The sequence below is a fragment of the Epargyreus clarus genome, unplaced genomic scaffold, assembly GCF_041222505.1.
Source record: "Epargyreus clarus isolate Ecla_fem2 unplaced genomic scaffold, WU_Ecla_fem_2.2 ptg000006l, whole genome shotgun sequence".
Taxonomy (NCBI): domain Eukaryota; kingdom Metazoa; phylum Arthropoda; class Insecta; order Lepidoptera; family Hesperiidae; genus Epargyreus; species Epargyreus clarus.
This window is the reverse complement of record NW_027332214.1, coordinates 12,499,079-12,516,318: the sequence shown is the minus strand read 5'-3', so window position 1 is coordinate 12,516,318 and position 17,240 is coordinate 12,499,079. Positions and strand designations below refer to the sequence as shown.

Below are 17,240 nucleotides of genomic sequence, written 5' to 3'. Positions count from 1 at the left end.
CAAACCAATTGTTTTGACTAACATTTTGTGCCGTAAAACGAGTGTGACGTTACACCGTACAATACCGCTTAAATTACAATATCATATTAACTATATACAGTAAATGCAATTTCGACCTAGGACCTGTGCTTTATAACAATCTATATAAATATGACTTTTATCCATTTTAGTTTAAAGCTAATTTAAGATTTTTATTCGGAAAGAGGAAAACGGGACGGTGGATCACTCTAATTGTAAAAATATAAGCGATTCATTTTGAAGAGGAAATGCATGCGATAGCGTTAAAGGTAAAGGCTTAATTCACTGGTAGAGACGATGGATGGAAGTATATGCTTATATTACATGAGAGGATATTGAGCTGAAAATTTTAAGTTAACTCAATTAAGTGAAAGTAAATCACACATAATAAAATTATCGTGCAGAAAAAGTGTTCATCAATCCTCCAGCCTTAACCTCAACTCATATAATTAACTATCATCAAACATGTCAAAATCAAAAAATAAAATATAATGGGGCTTAAAAGTGACCCTTGTGAAACTCCATTTGCAATCCATAACACCAAAATATATGTATTTTTGTAAGCGTATTGTTTAACAAATTGTTTTAATTATCTCATAAACTTGGACTGTACTGAAAATCTTAAAAAATCAACAATTTTGCAATATGAAATGTTATCAAATGCTTTATAAGATTCAAGTAATATTTACAGATTATTTGGTAAATATCGAACAATATAAGTATGATTATATTAACATTGCACGTTATAATATCAATCGGTCTATTAGGCCCACACATGAATTTTGGGATAGAAAAATAATATAAATGAAGTAAAATAATAAATTTTGAGCAATAAACAATTTCTAAGGACAATACAAAAAAGAAATATCTCCTAAACCCTTCATTTCCTTCATTCTCTTACCGCATTCTATGATAAAATTTTAACCTGTCTAGTCCATGCTATTCGCAATCTTTTTCTTTTTTCTTACCATCTCTATTCCTGCGCCTCGTCTATTTAGTAAAAATATTGTATACGACCTAATAAATATAGGAAAGAGAAACATGTTTTCATAAAATTACGGTAGTCTTCAATTGAACGATATGCTTCATTTTCAGTGATGGCAGCCCAAAGTTATTTAGCGTTGTTACCTTAATTTTAGGATATATTAATTGAAAGTAGATTAAATTCATCCGATGTCAAAATTATGCTTTCTTTTATGCGAGTAATATACGTTTGGGCTACTCAGTGATAGTCCGCGATTAATTTTACATTTATCAAGTTATTTTTGGTTCTGAATTTTGACATCGAAACTTATCTACAATCAATCTACAAAGTCTTAAGAGATAGTTAAACTATTAAAGGCAATTTAGATAGAAAAGTTAAGTTGGCATGAAGTATCAAGAAATGCAGACAAGAAAGCCAACGGTTCTATTGATGTTCACAAAACAATATAAAATAGAACAGGTCTACAAAGTATAACTGGATTGTTTTTAAGCCCTTACAAGTCAAAGAGGAGGTGTTAAAATCAAATTTAAGTAAAGGGTATTGCAGGTATTATGGACAAGGAACCCTCTTCGAGTAAAGGCTTTCTCTATTGTGATAAATGCAATTCCAGATTTCACTAGACATTAAGATTTACATTACGTTACTGATAATGATTGTTAAAATTGCACACCCGATCGCACAAGTGATGATTCTATAACATTATAATAGTAATTAATATTTACACTAACACTTGCGAATCAGTCGGTATTATCATCTCTAACTTTATCATTTAAACGCCTTAATGCAACTTAATCCATATTTGCTGCTCGTTCAACAACATCCATGCATCTAGATAGAAACAGCGTTCATAGCATCAGTTTTTGGTTTTATATCTTCGCCTTCATCCAGCTAGTCAAGGATTGAAGCAACTACGGGTTTTGATATACTCGGTTCGTAACTAACATTCGTAGATAAATCGAACTAATTTCGAGGTGATATGTCCTCATGTGCATAGCGTGACTTATCAAGATTGATTTGAATATGTAGATACTGAAATACGTTGCTAATGATAACATTGTTCTCCTTAAAGAAATAACATTTTTTTTAAATAACTTTAAAAAATTTAGTTACAACAACAAAATATTGTTTGTTTTTACATCAATATTCAATTAAGTGGAACGTAAAATCAACGATCAAACAACTATCAAAGCAGGTGAAACATAATCACGAGTTACATATAATAAGAAACGTAAAAATTAAAATTTAAGCAATCGTATTATAATCGGATTATACAGCATTGTAGTGTATGCTTTTGTTATACTCGTACTATAGAGTATTAAACACAATCAGCGTAATCTCACATAGTAGATTTTCATGCGATTTGTTTGACATGTTTACTTCAATTAACGAATTTAGTGCTATACACGTTTTTGTAGCACAAAATTGCTTTGATACAGTGGCTCCTACTAAAGAGTACGGACCTAGTACACCTGCTATTAAAGGTACTGACCGAGGACTGAGTAGGCGCCATTGTAATTAATTTTAATTTGAAAAGTTTTTTTCAGCACAAAAACGTACAATACAACGCTGCATGACCCCACATTAGTATCTACAAACAAATCTCTGACAAGTGCCGCGAATCCCAACCCAGTCTACACGTACCACTCCTTGATGCCGTCGCGCTTGACGGGCTGCGCGGCGAGCGCGGGCAGCGCGGCGCCGTTGCGCGCCAGCGGCAGCGGCTGCAGGTTGCGCGCCGCGCCGCCCGCGCCGCCCGCTGGGGCGCTTGATGCGCCGCTCTGGTAGCTTGAGTGCGCCTGCGGTGAAACAAACGTTATACTGTGTATGGTAGACTAGTGGTACCCTAGTAATGAAACCATGGCTTCCCTATCGAGGTTTCCGAGATTCGAATACCAGATTTCATAAATAATATGAGCAGGTGAAGGGAAACAACGTCAGGTTTGCCCACCTGAAAAATCCTTAAAAAATAGTTTAAAAATGTACCAATTCGCACTTGGCCGGTATGGAGAATTTTGTGAAAAACCCCTTGCTTTGAGTAGGAGTATAAGCGATTATTGATGCGTTACTAACGCTTATTGTTGATTCAATTTACCTAAGTTTTTTGCATACCAAAGTTGGCAATTTAACAATTTCTGCCTATTACAAATTATCAAACTACAGTCTTTAATTTTTAAAATTATGTACGCATAAGAAATAATTACTTTAATAACAAAAGAAGATAATTATATCATAATAAAATGCTTGAGACTTTAAACAATTAAATTTAGATAAGTATACAAAGTCTACCAAACCACATTTAACCACACGATTAACTATGATTATGTAATAAACGATGAAGAAGGGTCAAAACCAAAAACGGGGAAAAATAATCCTGAAGTTCACAAATATCAATTGTTTCAATGAATTAAACTTACACAACTCACCTGGTTACCAAGCAGAGCTGCGCTAGCCCCCTGCTGATAGTTCTTATCTTCCGTCACCTTGTAAGAAGGATCCAGCTTGAACACGAGCTTTAAAACTATGATAACTATAAGGATTATTGCTATCAAAACTGATGCGACTATACCTGAAATTAAAAAAAAAACTTATTAACAATTGGTTTAGGCAAACTAAGAAAATCTCAAAAACTAACGATGCATAGATAATAGTTATTCCTACTGATAATTTTTAAGTTGTGCAATCTAGCACAGCGCAGGTGTACAACATAATGTAGGTATTTTGAAATTAAACATATGAACACCTTAGGTATTTATAGATGAATTGATATGTAAAAGTTCTTAGGTTACACTTAATACCGAAGAAAACTTTTTAAAGATTAATTTTCATACATTCTTTTAACGATAAAACAATATTGAAAGTGAGACTATAATCGAATAATATCTATTACGTGGATAACCCTTATAATAATTTGTCATTTTACCCTTATTACCTCATAGCAGAAATTATTTACTCACCAACAATAGTAGCAAAGAACTCAGACTCTGGTGGTACAACTCTATTATCGGTTGTCTTCGGATGATACCATTTCGTGGTAATCTCATGTTCATATCCATTATAATCTGGATGCACTCTGCTCGGTATTCTCTCCTGTCCTTCCTCGATTTCGTATGTAGGTGTTCTGGTTTCTATCTCATGCTTCGGGTCCTCGTAGTCTGGTATGTGGTTGGTATCGTCTTCTGTTGTGTGCGTAGAATCAGGTGTATGGCGACCGGTGACTGTTGGTGTGAATTGGTGGCTTGTGTGCGAATGGTCTGTAACACATTTTTAAAATCAAGATATATACATTATTATACATATATTTAATATTAACTATTACAGAAGCATAATACCTTATTGCGCATATTCATCACGTATATAATAAAATCACTGAGAGTATGAGAAGTTCATAACATAACAATAGTAGATCGTTATCAAAAGTAAGTATTGAAATGCATGTCCCATTTTTGTCTGACTTTCTAATTTCTTCAAATAAATTTCAATATTTACTTATTGTAGCAACAATGTTGAGAGGCGATAGGTTTTTATTAACTTATTTTTTTTTCTTTTCTAAGTCGTTTTTCCAGAACTTACATTCTATTTTATTTATTTATTTAATTTTCTTAGTTTAACTTCCTTACCTATACTCGGTGTGGTACGTTTGTCCGATGTGGTAGCAGTGTCAACAGTACCAGCGTGCATGTTGTCATGATCCAGCGGCGTCGTTCGTGTATCCGTCTTCGTGCTCGTGGCAACATCCGTGGATCCAACAGTGGACCCTGGCAAACTCTTGTCGATATGCTCCGTGGATATTATGGACATTGTCGGTGACGTCATGCTGTGGGTACTACTAGCGCCTGACCTGAAAGGTTTTTTAAGAAATAATATAAATATTACTGAATTAACATTGAACAGACATTTTAAGGGAGACACCCACGAAACTTTGAAATATAAAAATCTGTCAATTAAAAAACATCCTAGTATATTTAATATTATATTATTGTTTTATGACAAATATCTTACGTGGTTGCAGGATGTTCTGGTTCAGTAATATCCTCGCTACTCGACCCTGATCCTTCTATGCAGTCCTCGTCATCACAAGGCTTCATCAGCTTACCACTTGTATCACCCTAAAATACAATGATTAATTTTGCATTGAAATTGAAGTTACATTTATTTTACTGTTACTCAGCACTAGCCATCGGAAAATATAATCAGAAAAAACACTTATGTTTCTTAACAAACATATTGAACTATATAGAGAACTAAATTTTTAATCTCTTTGACTAGCTATAATCAAACTTCCTCGGGTTTTAAGTCCAAAAAAAAAACATTATATTCATAATTATTAGTTCCGTAGATTTTGAGTAGTTGAAATACCTTATAAACTTTAGACGGCGGTCGCCTAGTAGACGGTACGTATACTGGAGTGATCAAATCGTCACCAGATCCAGCATCCGGTAACACACACGCATCTTCGTCATCATCTCGACACCCTGACCCTGCTCCGGAGTATACCAATTCATCCAAAACCCCTGGACCTCCGTAGCCTGATGGAGGTGTCTGGAAAGAATTATTATTTAGTAAAATACGAGTATAATTAAATTATAGTCAAAAATAAAGGAAACAGAACCTCGCTTATTTTTATTTTCAAGTATATGCTTCTAAGTATTTGAATTTGTAGTTATGTCTGTAATTGATGGACTAAGTAGTAGGTATACCTAGGATAGGTAAAATTTAGATCTGAGTTTGATTAGTATGAATTGAAAATTAAAATAACTTACATCTAATTTTGGATTCGAATTCGAATATAAGTCTCACTTTAGAATTGGGGTTCTATTTAAAATCTGAATACTTAAAAATATTATTTCCTTTCTTTAACTAAGCTTTTTAAATTAGCGGTAACTATTTGACTTTCCGTGATAACCTAGTGGTTAAGAAACTCGGCCTCTAGACCGAGGGGTCCGAGGTTGAAATCCCAGGCTCTGATTTTTCAAAGTTATGTGCGTATTAGAAATTACTTACCAGTTGCTAAACGGTGAAAGAAAATAACGTGAGGAAACCTGCGTACATGAGAGATTTATAAAAAAAAATCTCGAATGTATGTGAAGTCTACCAATACGCACTTGGCCAGCGCGGTGGACTTTGGCCTAATCTTTCTCATTATGAGAGGAGACCCGTGCCCAGCAGTGGGACAGTAATGGGATGATGATGATGATTTGACTTTCATAAAGTGCTTTAGAAATCACTTCCGATTTATTATTTTATCTATAGTTTTATCTCCCACTAAGTATTTTTATAATTTATCAGTAGCAGATGAATATACGATCCATCTAATGGTAAGTAGCTATTGCCACCCAGGGACGACTGTAATTAACCTTAGATATGATTAGATTTCCATTTAACCCCTGAGAACTAAATTGAAATTCCTTGGAAAAGTAATTCTCCCTTATTTCTCCTTTCAAATAGAATGCAGCAGCACTTAATATTACTATTATAAGACATAAATTGGTGTGGAATAAGTATAGTTTTAAAATTTCATATAAATCCCATAACAATTAAACGAAGATTAAACGAAACTAAAAACTAAAACTAAAACTAAAACGCTCTAATAAATCTTTAATAATAAATTAAACTAAGACTTTAATCCTATCTATAGGTATAGTTATCGCCAAACTGCTATTTCGCTCTGAAGTTGTTGTTGCACCCTTAGTATGAATTTTTACGTTTGTTCGAAAACGTTCAACGTTAACGAATTCGCTCCTACAGTGCTCCCGTGGACCGTATTAGAACTAAAATTCCGAACATTTTCGAGCACTTTCTACACTCACAGATCCACACTAGGATTCCCTGTGTCGTGGATGCCATGGACACACACATAGACAAATACACAAACACCCAGACCCAGACACAGAAATCTAAATTCATCATTTAAATATCTGTCTGGCCGGGGATCGAACCCGGGACCCTTTGCGCGTCAGACCGGTTTGGTGACCGCTTCGCCACGCGGGTCGAGCAAACGTAAAAACTCGTAACTAAGGCTACATGTGTAGTCATACAATTTGCTACGGCAACGCGATTCATTCCTATGTATATTCAGAGCGGACTGTACCTGTTGCATGCGGTTGATGTCGCGGTCGAGCGGCGCGTGCGCGCGGCGCGCGTCCCCGCGCACGGCGGCGGCGGGGTCGCCGGCCGCCGCCGCGTCCAGCACGCGCACGCCGTCCAGCACCAGCCCCGCCAGCACGCCGCTGAACGAGCGCGCGCCGCCCGCGCCGCCGCCCACCGTCACCACCGACATGCTGTTGAAGATCGTGGACTGCTGACCGCCTGGAATGGTAACGAGGGGTGAGATCAGCTCGATTCCGATAAGAAAAATGACATCGGAATTGCAGACCAGTACTATTACTGTACTCTTGGTCCCGACAAAGGGCCTTCTGAGAAACAGTTTTAAACAGAAGTCAGGCATTTCCTATCCACTGCCCCAATGACTAAGAAGAACATATGTAGAATAATTGCTATGAAAGAAGTTTAAAGAAATTGACAAATTGTTAAAGTGTCAACTAAAAGTTAAGAATTTTACTAAACTGTAGATTAAAGACCTATTACCGCCTGTAATAAAAGCAGTAAAGTTAGATTCTTCAGACTTGACTTCTTGACACTGAAATAATTCAGAAAATTAATGACGGTTCTAGTTACATGTAAATATATACAGAACATTTCAAGCTAGCTCAAATAATCTCATAACTCACAATTTTGAAAGCTCTAAGTTTTCTTTAAATATTTGCAAACCAACCTTGCGGATTTCGGATGTTCACAGCATAATTGTCTAACTGCAGTGATGATCGACTGCCGTTCCTCGTAAACCTGGCGACGTGGTAAGCTCCATCGTCCACCCTGGCAGCCTCGTCACCCAGCGGATGGTCACCACCGCCCACGTTGTATACCATGAACAGGTTACCTCGAATCTGTGAAATATATTTTGGCTAAAAACTCAATTGCCTTAAAAAGCTGATATTCTACGTCTCCCTTGAAGAGCCATTGTGTCACTTGCAAAGGATTCCAATTTCGATGCCAGATAAGCGGACGTCTAAATTACTCGTAATATTTACAGTTTTCTTGGTCTGAGGTTCTGTATATGTATCTGTGGTGAACGCAATATTCATAAAAAACAATACTCTTAAAGTATTTCTAACAACGGATCCAAAGTCTCTGTAACCATTCTGAAAAGGTAAGGTTTATTAGCATTGTAATTACAATTTCCATCTGCATGTAATCCTGAGTGTTCGAAGACTCCACCCTGAGGATAACAGCATCAGCTTTGCTGGTGACAAAGCCAACGGCCACCTTATCAGTTTCCGTGTCCGCGACAGCGCTGGGTGGGAACGTGTAGGTGATGATGCCTCGTCCAGGTCCAAATTCGTAGGCGATAGATTCTAAAGATAAAAGAAATCACCATAAGAGTTAGTAAGTAGAAAGTAAGTCGCCATAAAATATTTAGAGGTTTTTTATAGTACAGCAATACGTAGGCTGCAACACCCATATGCATGTTTTATAATTATCTTGTAAACAAATTGTAACTATTACAGATTTATTTTATTTTTATGTATTTGTATGTGAAATCTTACCGTCATAGCAAGTAGGTCCCGTGAATGATGTCAAATCACAATCACACACATATGTATTCCATTGCTGTACGCACACGCCTTTATTAGCGCACGCATTATGCGTGCATTTTGTTGGACCTGAAATTACAGATTTTTTTCTTGAATGAATTTATCATCGTTGTCACTGTTATTATCTGTTCAAACATTATCATCAATTAATACTTGCTCACTGTTCGATAAAAGATTTGATTTTTTAGCTTATTGATGGTTATTTACTTCTAATATACTTCTAAATTCTAAGAACTTTAGATTCTTCACAACACATTCCTGCAATTTTAACGCAAAATATTTTAATAGAAAACGTTTTTGGGAATTTACCATATTTTGTATGATATAGTGACTACATTAGGTACTATAACACCTAAACCAGACTCACCTTCACACCCAGACACCAATGAGGAGCTGGGTACAACAGCATCCTCTATCAACGAAGGTGACTCTCCAGGCAGATCCAGACTGGACATACAACCTTCAAATCCTTGTCGAGAAAGCACACCGACTGGTAACGCTGTATACATGTCCTTAGGAACACCGCCCACATACAGTACGCTGTCCAACTCTAGCATCAAATTTGAACCTGGAAAATTAATATTTTGCATTGGAATAAAACACAGGAAGACTTAATTTAAATTTGAAGGTAATCTTAGCATGATGGATTTAACTGAACACTATTTGGAATTTAAGTTATGACATAAGGTATAATTTGTATAAGTCAGAATAATTTGAATTAAACAAAAGATTATTATGTAGTAAATATATTATAAGAATGACCTTATTCGAAAAATGATTTAGTTTAAAGTTGGTTATATTTTTTCCATCACATAAAAGAGAGAAGAAAACTCACTTGTCGTGTGCATTTCCAAATCTTCGTCAACTTGTAGTGTATGTATTTTCGGTGTAGGCCTCCTAATCGACACTGTGTGCCATCTATTGTCATTTAGGAAATTTTTCAACTTATCCTTCATCGTCACTACTCCATCGCCGAGATTGAATACGCAGTGAATATGCCCATTGACTAATTCGACTGCCAAAAAATCTTGCTTCTTCCCACCATTATAGAAAAGCAGTCCATCCATCTCAGTTGTACGGAAATAAAAATCTAAGTATGTGTTTCCATAAGCTTTGAGCAATGGTAAGCCTACGTACGTATGCTTCGATTTAAAAGTCACAGATTTGTAAACATTTAGAGCGTCTGGTTTTACGAATTTTCCAGTAAATATTAAGGCGGATGTATCGTAAATATTATTGTTGTCGTCACTCGTGCCAATTCCAAGAGTTTTCGCCATATCGATGTATTTAATTCCATTAAATACGAATTTCTGGAGGTAACCAACAAAATTTGGAAGTGTCGACGTCATCTGTATTTCTTCCTCTGGATGGTATAAACCTCCTAAATGTAATGTTGATATTTCTAAAGTAGACGCTTTCCCTAAAATCGTTTCAGCTGTAACACAAACCAATATAAATGACAGGATGTTACAATACAAACATTTCACATTCAATCACAACATTGACTTTCAAATAAAAATAATTGAGCAAAGTAAACGCTTCATAGATTTTCAATGCAGCCATTTCTCATAATGTTATTTACACAAAGATCTAGCGCAAGTATTTTACACGAAGAGCGAAGCTTGATAGATTAGTAGAAATAGTTATAAGACATTTTTATGTTCTGTAATGATGTTCTGTTGTGTTAACTGTTGTAGCCGTAAGAGTCTTTATGCTGTTATTAGTTACTACATGTATTTTAAAGAAGAATGTTACAGTTTGCGAATAGCTAAAAGAATACTTGCAACTAATTTGCTCAAGCATACTTGTGCTTGGTAATTAAAGTTCAAACTACAAATTGCTCTCGTACAACTTAGTTGCAGGTTGTTTCGAAGAAATTAAGAATTTACCACCTTCTCTCTTTCAAATACCAATTTTATTAAACGAGATTCCAAACTTTTACCTGTAGAACTTTCAGAAACATTATCAAAACACTTGGAAAAATATATGATCATATTAGTATATACGGTATTTGAAATAGAACAGAAGAAAAGACAGATTCACGTTCACATAAGGATGCTACAGGAGAAAATAAATAATAAGTATAAATCTAAGAAAGTAAGGAAAGCATTAGAAGAAACAGAAACGGTGAAAATACCAAGTGCCAGCTAGAAATAAACTAAAAAGAAGCAACTATTCTACACTCTCTAATAGGACAACTAACATCAAGATAATTAAAAGAATCGAAGATAAAATTAATGTAAACATCTCTACAGAACACATTTTCAAAATGTCGTTATGTTGATGAGATATTTCCATTAATTTAATTAAATTTTTATTTAAATACTTAAATACATAACATTAATAATTAATTCAAATTCTAAGCTGATTATAATTTACAAAGGTTTTTATAAAAAAACCTATGCAAAATTTGATCAGCGTCAAAATCAAAACAATTAGTAATATTACGTTTTTAAGTTTATTATATCTACATTTTAAATATCTTAAAAACTACTGTTGGTGTTGCTCTGTAAAATTCCTGTTTTTAAATTTTAGATTCATATCTTTGATACACTGGCCAATGAAGAAAAAAAAAATCAAAGGTAATACTTCAAACAGTATTCAGTGGATAGACTGAACTATATATCGTTGAGCTTAAACTGATAGTTATAAAGAGCTCCATTAAAGTAAACCCATTTTTTTTAGTCAATCATGGAAGAAACAGGAAATATTGTTACAAATTTGTAATTACTTTCGTCAAGTCCTATATTTTTGACGATTCCCAATTCCATTTTATCCAAAAACCCACATTAACCAGTAGTAAGCCAAAACAGAGCAAAACCAAAACCAAACCTTTCGTCCACTACATAGGGGTAAAACAAAACGGTGCGGGTGCTCTCCCGTGCATACGTACATAACGTACCGCGCACTGGCTGGCCTCCGTCTACCTGCAGCTTCAGGTTCGATGCCCGGCGGGAGAACCGCACCGTGTGCCAGTTGTCATCGGCCACATTACCACCCGCAAGGAGGTTCTAGAACATCAGGATTTAATAGCTAAAAAAATCGTGGTATCACAAAGCATAGATCCAAAAGCCTGTCAATTTCTAGATACGTATCTCAGTTGAAGCAATTGTTTCGGATTTTAATTATTTTGGACCTGATTATGATTATGATTATGATTCAGAAATAAGATGCACTTTGTTGGATCTCATATGTTTAGCTGTATTGTAACTGATATAGCCGAACTTAATATGCAGATTCAAAATACACCCCTGAGAGTGGTTTAAAAAATTAACTTTAAATCTACCAATTCGCAATTGCCCAAAGCGATGGAGTATGGCCTAAAGCCTTGTGATTCTAAGTAAGTCTTTATGCCATAGTCCATCGCGGGTGTTGATGACATATTTCTAGCTTTGTTTAACTAACAGAACTATTTACAACAATAGTATACAAGTATTCTGCTGCATCATTTTACATCTATTATTTACAGCTTATTAAGATTGCCACCTAAGTCTAATCCACGATGCCCAACAGTTACCTTCTCCCGATCTCCTAACCGTACACTGGCGCGCACCCGGCCCGCGGCAACAGCCAGCTCGATCCTGTCCGCCGAGTGCTCAGACGCGGTCCGCAGCAGCAGCCCCGCCTTCGTCGTCCGGAACCGCAGCAGCAGCTCCTCCGTCTGCGTCACGTGCTCTGGCCCCAGCGCTGCCGTCAGGTGCTGGGTGCCGTTCAACAGTATCGTTGGCGACTCTGGAACATCGGGCAAATGTGTCAACGTTGAACGAATAAAGTTTACAATTTAATGATCGGCAGAAAATTTCAATCATAATAAATGTTTCATCATAGCCTAATAAATTTATCAGGGCAGCACGACTTTTGATAATCATGTATATGGAAAAAAGAACAGAAAATTTGGCAGCAAAATAAATATTATTTTGTTTCATTATTAGTTAGCTAACTAATGATGAAACAAAATTATATTGCAAATTTAATTTCGAAACCCACAAAGTTGATGACGTGGACGTTGACAACATTGATAAGAAAAAACCAGATTATTCGCAAAATAACAAGAAATTTATTAAAAAAAAAATCGACTAACCCCGGCCACAAGTAGGTCCCCCATAGTTAGTAGAGGAACAGTCGCAAAGGGCTCGGTTCCAGCCCTCAGAGCAGATCCCTCCGTGCTGACAGGGCGAGCTGACACACTGCTTCATCAGCACGTGGCAAGCTGGCCGGACTGATGCTGCAAAAGAATTCATTAAAAATGAACATTGCTTTGTTTTATATTGATATACAATGAAACAAAAACGAACTAATTATGATTTATGTCCTATTCTGACCAAAACTACAACTGAACTTGTAACTTTCATCATATTAGACGAGGATAAAAAAAAATTGTAATAAATGCCTATTCTGCACTTTAGATACTACATAATAAACAGTCAGATATTATTTCATATATTTATGTCTGGCATATGAGAGTAATATGAGAGTATGTGCAAACCCTAGGGAGAGCTGTACGTATACTAAGTTAAGATAAAAGCTACAACACATTATGTAAAAACAATTACAATTTTATGAAAATGCAATAAATACATGTTAATTATTTTCACATTTCATTTGGGGTGTACCTGAGTCCTGCTGCCTAGCATATGCCGTCAAGTCCTGAGGTTTCCCATTCAACACCAAATCACGGATACAGCCCACGAAGCCCTGCCTCAGCGCAGCCGTCCACAGCGCTGGAGGGGTGCGCGATGCTGAGTACTCCGACCCCAACCCTCCCACAAACAGAGGGCCGTCGAGCTCGAGTTGGTTAGATTCACCTGAAAAATTAAGGTATAGTAGTATCTATTAATAAGTGTTAGTATCTAGAATGTTAGATTAAATGGAACATCCTACATGAGATCCGTAAGTTTGGACCAAACAAAATATGGAACACGATCACATACTCACAGCATGGAAGATTATTTTTGATTGAAAATATATGGAGAAAAAATACACTGGTCGAGAGTGGATAAACACTAGTGGTTTAAATTCAAACACGTGGACATGAAAAGCGTTCCGTGTCCAGAATATGAATGGCTGTTGAGACAAATAGTTTCCATTAAAGATAGTCAAGTGCCAAGCAGATTATTTGAAACTCTAAAGTATGAAATCTTATGCCATTAAAACAAAGGGATAAGATTCATAAACTAAAGATGATCAGAAAGAAATTATTTATATGCCAGGAACTAGAAGCTATGAAGAAGTTAATTAAAATTCATTATCATCATAAACTGTACAATATTAATGACCTAGGAATAAACAGGAAAGTATAAATTAAGAGGTAAATACCATTTCAGTTAATTATAATGCTCATAAAATGTTCTATTTTATTAGGTACTTATATAACAGGCTTTAAAACAATTTCATTATATTAAGTAACTGAGGAATAATGTACAATATAATATTATTTACTATAATTATTTCTGTACTAAATAATGTATGTAGGGGTCCTTATTTTGTGTAAATCGTGGTACCTCACGAGTTAAGGAGACATAGTACGCAGATATGAGTGTAGAAAGTGTCATTTATATTTATAGTTACATTTCTTACCGTCTGTCCTTATAACATTGTCACTATTCTCAAAACAAATAATAAGTTTAACCATTCATTGTCTTGACAGACGCAAAATACTAAATGAGGATCATTTCACATACCTGGTGTCTTAAACTCAGCATTAGCGCCGTCTACAGTAACTCTGCCATCTCGCCCCGTCCGTCGTAAAAGAAACTCGTGCCAATGGGAGTCATCCACTCTCCGTCTGGAAGCCCTAACTCTAACCCCACCAGACCCAAGGTCCACATGGACGTAGATATAGCCGTTCAGCATTTCCACCGCGAAGAGATCGGCCTAAAACATAGTGGTTTTATGAAAGCAAATTGACCACACACATGTTACACTAATGTTATAGAAAAAAAGGTTAATGATTTGAATATTGTTTGTAATTTACAATATTTAAAATTATATACGGTGGAAAAATCTTTACACAAATCTTTAGTACATATTGAAACTATTAAATTAGCTTAGTACAAAATTAGCTTTGTAACTCTATATAATATTTTTATGTAAATCAAAATAGCTATATACAAACATTTACTCCAAGACACTCAAGTTTAGCTAGTGTAGATAAAAAAATCTTTTATTTTCACGCTACAGCAGAATAGTTTCAAAACAATACAGTTAAAATTCTCAGATAAGTCTATCTAAAAAACTAAAATTCTTGCCAAGCTACTGAGGACAACATCAACATATCTTATCAAATAAGAACTAATAAAACGGTCTGGCTGCACGTAATGCATGCAAGCTATTCGCCAACAATTGGATCACTACCATTCGAAAGCTAACCAGACATGCAAATCGTAAAAGTTGATACAAAAATAGACCCAATAGGTTCTTTACAACGAAAGTCGCTACCAAAGATACGACAGACGTATTAAAGAACAAAGTTATTTCAGTATTCGCTAAAGAACTAAGTAATCTAGAAAATGTGACAGTACTTTATTGTAATAGAAATAAAGATAGTGAATTGAGCTATGGCATAATGGTGCGAATTTGTGTAGGTATTAATAAAGCTATATAAGCTTGAATGTGATTTGGCTTGACTTTGCATTGTAATCTATAAATCCTAGCTTGGGTCTTGTGCTTGGGATATTTCAGATACCATCTGTGCTCCAGGGTTCTACGTGTACATCGAATACATATAAACACATAACAATTCAACATTTCCAAGTGGGTGAAACTTTATAAGGTACCATACACAAATTCCCCTAGGTTTGTGTTATCGACTTTTTTCAAAGGACTCTCTCCTACTTCATCCTACCATGCAGCTAACTCGGTGGATACATTGCGGGGAAACATTAATTCTCCTATTATTAACTGTTCCCCTAAGCCAGATTTGATGTCGCTTTTATTAATCATTCAAGCCCAGATCCTATTAACAGCGTCATAATAAAATTTGAAAGAAATTTTGACTATCCACCGAGTTTTATTTAGGGGATTGCAACGTATTTTAATATAACGAGGCGGAATTTTTCGCCACGATATGAAAACAGGTATTCCATTCATCTTGTTTTACTAGCAAACGCCACAAATATTTGACAAACCCTTTAAAATTTGATATCCCCTTTTAATATACCGAACACACGGCAAATATTTGGGAACCTTAACGAGCTTTCATTCCAATCAATTTTGGTTAAAGCTCAAAGCTTCATTTACTTAATCATTGGTAAGATCTTTATTAAGAATAATACTATTACGTTTTGAATATAGGTTTATAATATCAAAATCATTATTTTTAATGCAATCCCCTATAAATAGCATCTTGTTAATGGGAATGATCCTCATGACAATGGCGGGCTCAATGACAGGAAGATTGAAGAGGATAGAGTTGTCATTAGTGACGGTTCTGATGACGATGCTCTCTGTTGGCGACGTCTGTCCAACCCCAAAAGCTTCACCCCTTACCGTGCAACCTACCCTTGGTGGTTTGGCGCCCATGTTGAAGAGTATGAGCCCGTTTGGTTCGTTGGTACGAAACTTGAAAGATATCGTTCCTGTTTTCACCGCTTCCCATTTTGGCAAAATCTGTTAACATAGAAACATATTTTGTTTGAAGTAATTAGTACATAGAAATAAAGACAGTTATTAAATATACTAATGATAAATAAGATGCTCTATCCGCACGCTCGGCACTTGCCGTTAACTCCAAATCTTTAAAATGCACAAACGTGTGGCTTGGACGCATCACAAGCAATTGCGAAAAAAATCTTTGATTTTCTAAAAACAAAGATTCCTTTGTATCAGTTAAAACTGCTAGCGAACCTACACAAACCAGTGAAACGGTCTCTCCCAATATTAGTTACTAGTTAATACGTTTGAATTTGTAATGGTTTATTGACGTTTGACAAGCATGCGGACGCGGCATGAAAGTCTTAATCTTTTTATTACTATATATTATTAATATCGATCATAGATGAGTGTGTATACTGAGATACTGTAACGAAATATTTCAAAACGTTACACGAACTTAATGGCAGGTACGTGTTTTCGCAAGTATAATAAAGTGTACATTAAAATTTTGTACTCACATATAAAACGACCTACATTTTAACATATTTGCGTAATTATATAGCAACAAATCTTGCTACAACGTTCACAGAACTAATTTTAATATAATAGGTCTGAGGTTAACTTTAACACGAATAATTTTCTTCACGACCGGATATTATTTTATTGCTTACAAAAATACATAACTCTGGATTTTTCCTAACAGTTATAAAACGAAATTTATTTACATGTGTTCATTTATGTCTACAGACTTCGAGTGTGTGACCCGTGACGTGGCAGACAAAACAGTATCCCCATATTACATAGGTGTATTAAATATTAACGTATTTTTATCTTCAGTTAGATGACCATGCAGCAAGAATCGTGCGTGTAGAAATATTGTATAAAATAAGTAATATCATTTTGTCTGTTACAATTAGTATCTGTATGTATAAGCATCTCCTAACTCATATAAATCGTGATTGGATATGAAATTTCAATGTCTTTTATTGACA

The 17,240-nt window shown here is 35.4% G+C and overlaps 1 protein-coding gene across 1 annotated transcript in view; it reads right to left on the bottom strand.

Annotated features, from left to right (window-relative positions):
* Positions 1-2,272: 2,272 nt before the first annotated feature.
* LOC140742989 (neurexin 1) overlaps positions 2,273-17,240 on the bottom strand; it is a 170,478-nt gene continuing 155,510 nt past the window's right edge. Inside the window, exons 11-28 of the mRNA XM_073074114.1 lie at positions 16,156-16,263; positions 14,337-14,529; positions 13,269-13,460; positions 12,737-12,880; positions 12,173-12,387; positions 11,558-11,666; positions 9,491-10,090; positions 9,023-9,223; positions 8,608-8,724; positions 8,237-8,415; positions 7,776-7,947; positions 7,092-7,309; positions 5,360-5,542; positions 5,003-5,109; positions 4,621-4,841; positions 3,958-4,254; positions 3,427-3,569; positions 2,273-2,799 (exon numbers count right to left, since the gene is read on the bottom strand). Of these exons, the coding sequence (XP_072930215.1) occupies positions 2,635-2,799; positions 3,427-3,569; positions 3,958-4,254; positions 4,621-4,841; positions 5,003-5,109; positions 5,360-5,542; positions 7,092-7,309; positions 7,776-7,947; positions 8,237-8,415; positions 8,608-8,724; positions 9,023-9,223; positions 9,491-10,090; positions 11,558-11,666; positions 12,173-12,387; positions 12,737-12,880; positions 13,269-13,460; positions 14,337-14,529; positions 16,156-16,263 (3,564 nt within the window). The 3' untranslated portion in view covers positions 2,273-2,634. The remainder of the gene's footprint in view (positions 2,800-3,426; positions 3,570-3,957; positions 4,255-4,620; positions 4,842-5,002; positions 5,110-5,359; positions 5,543-7,091; positions 7,310-7,775; positions 7,948-8,236; positions 8,416-8,607; positions 8,725-9,022; positions 9,224-9,490; positions 10,091-11,557; positions 11,667-12,172; positions 12,388-12,736; positions 12,881-13,268; positions 13,461-14,336; positions 14,530-16,155; positions 16,264-17,240) is intronic.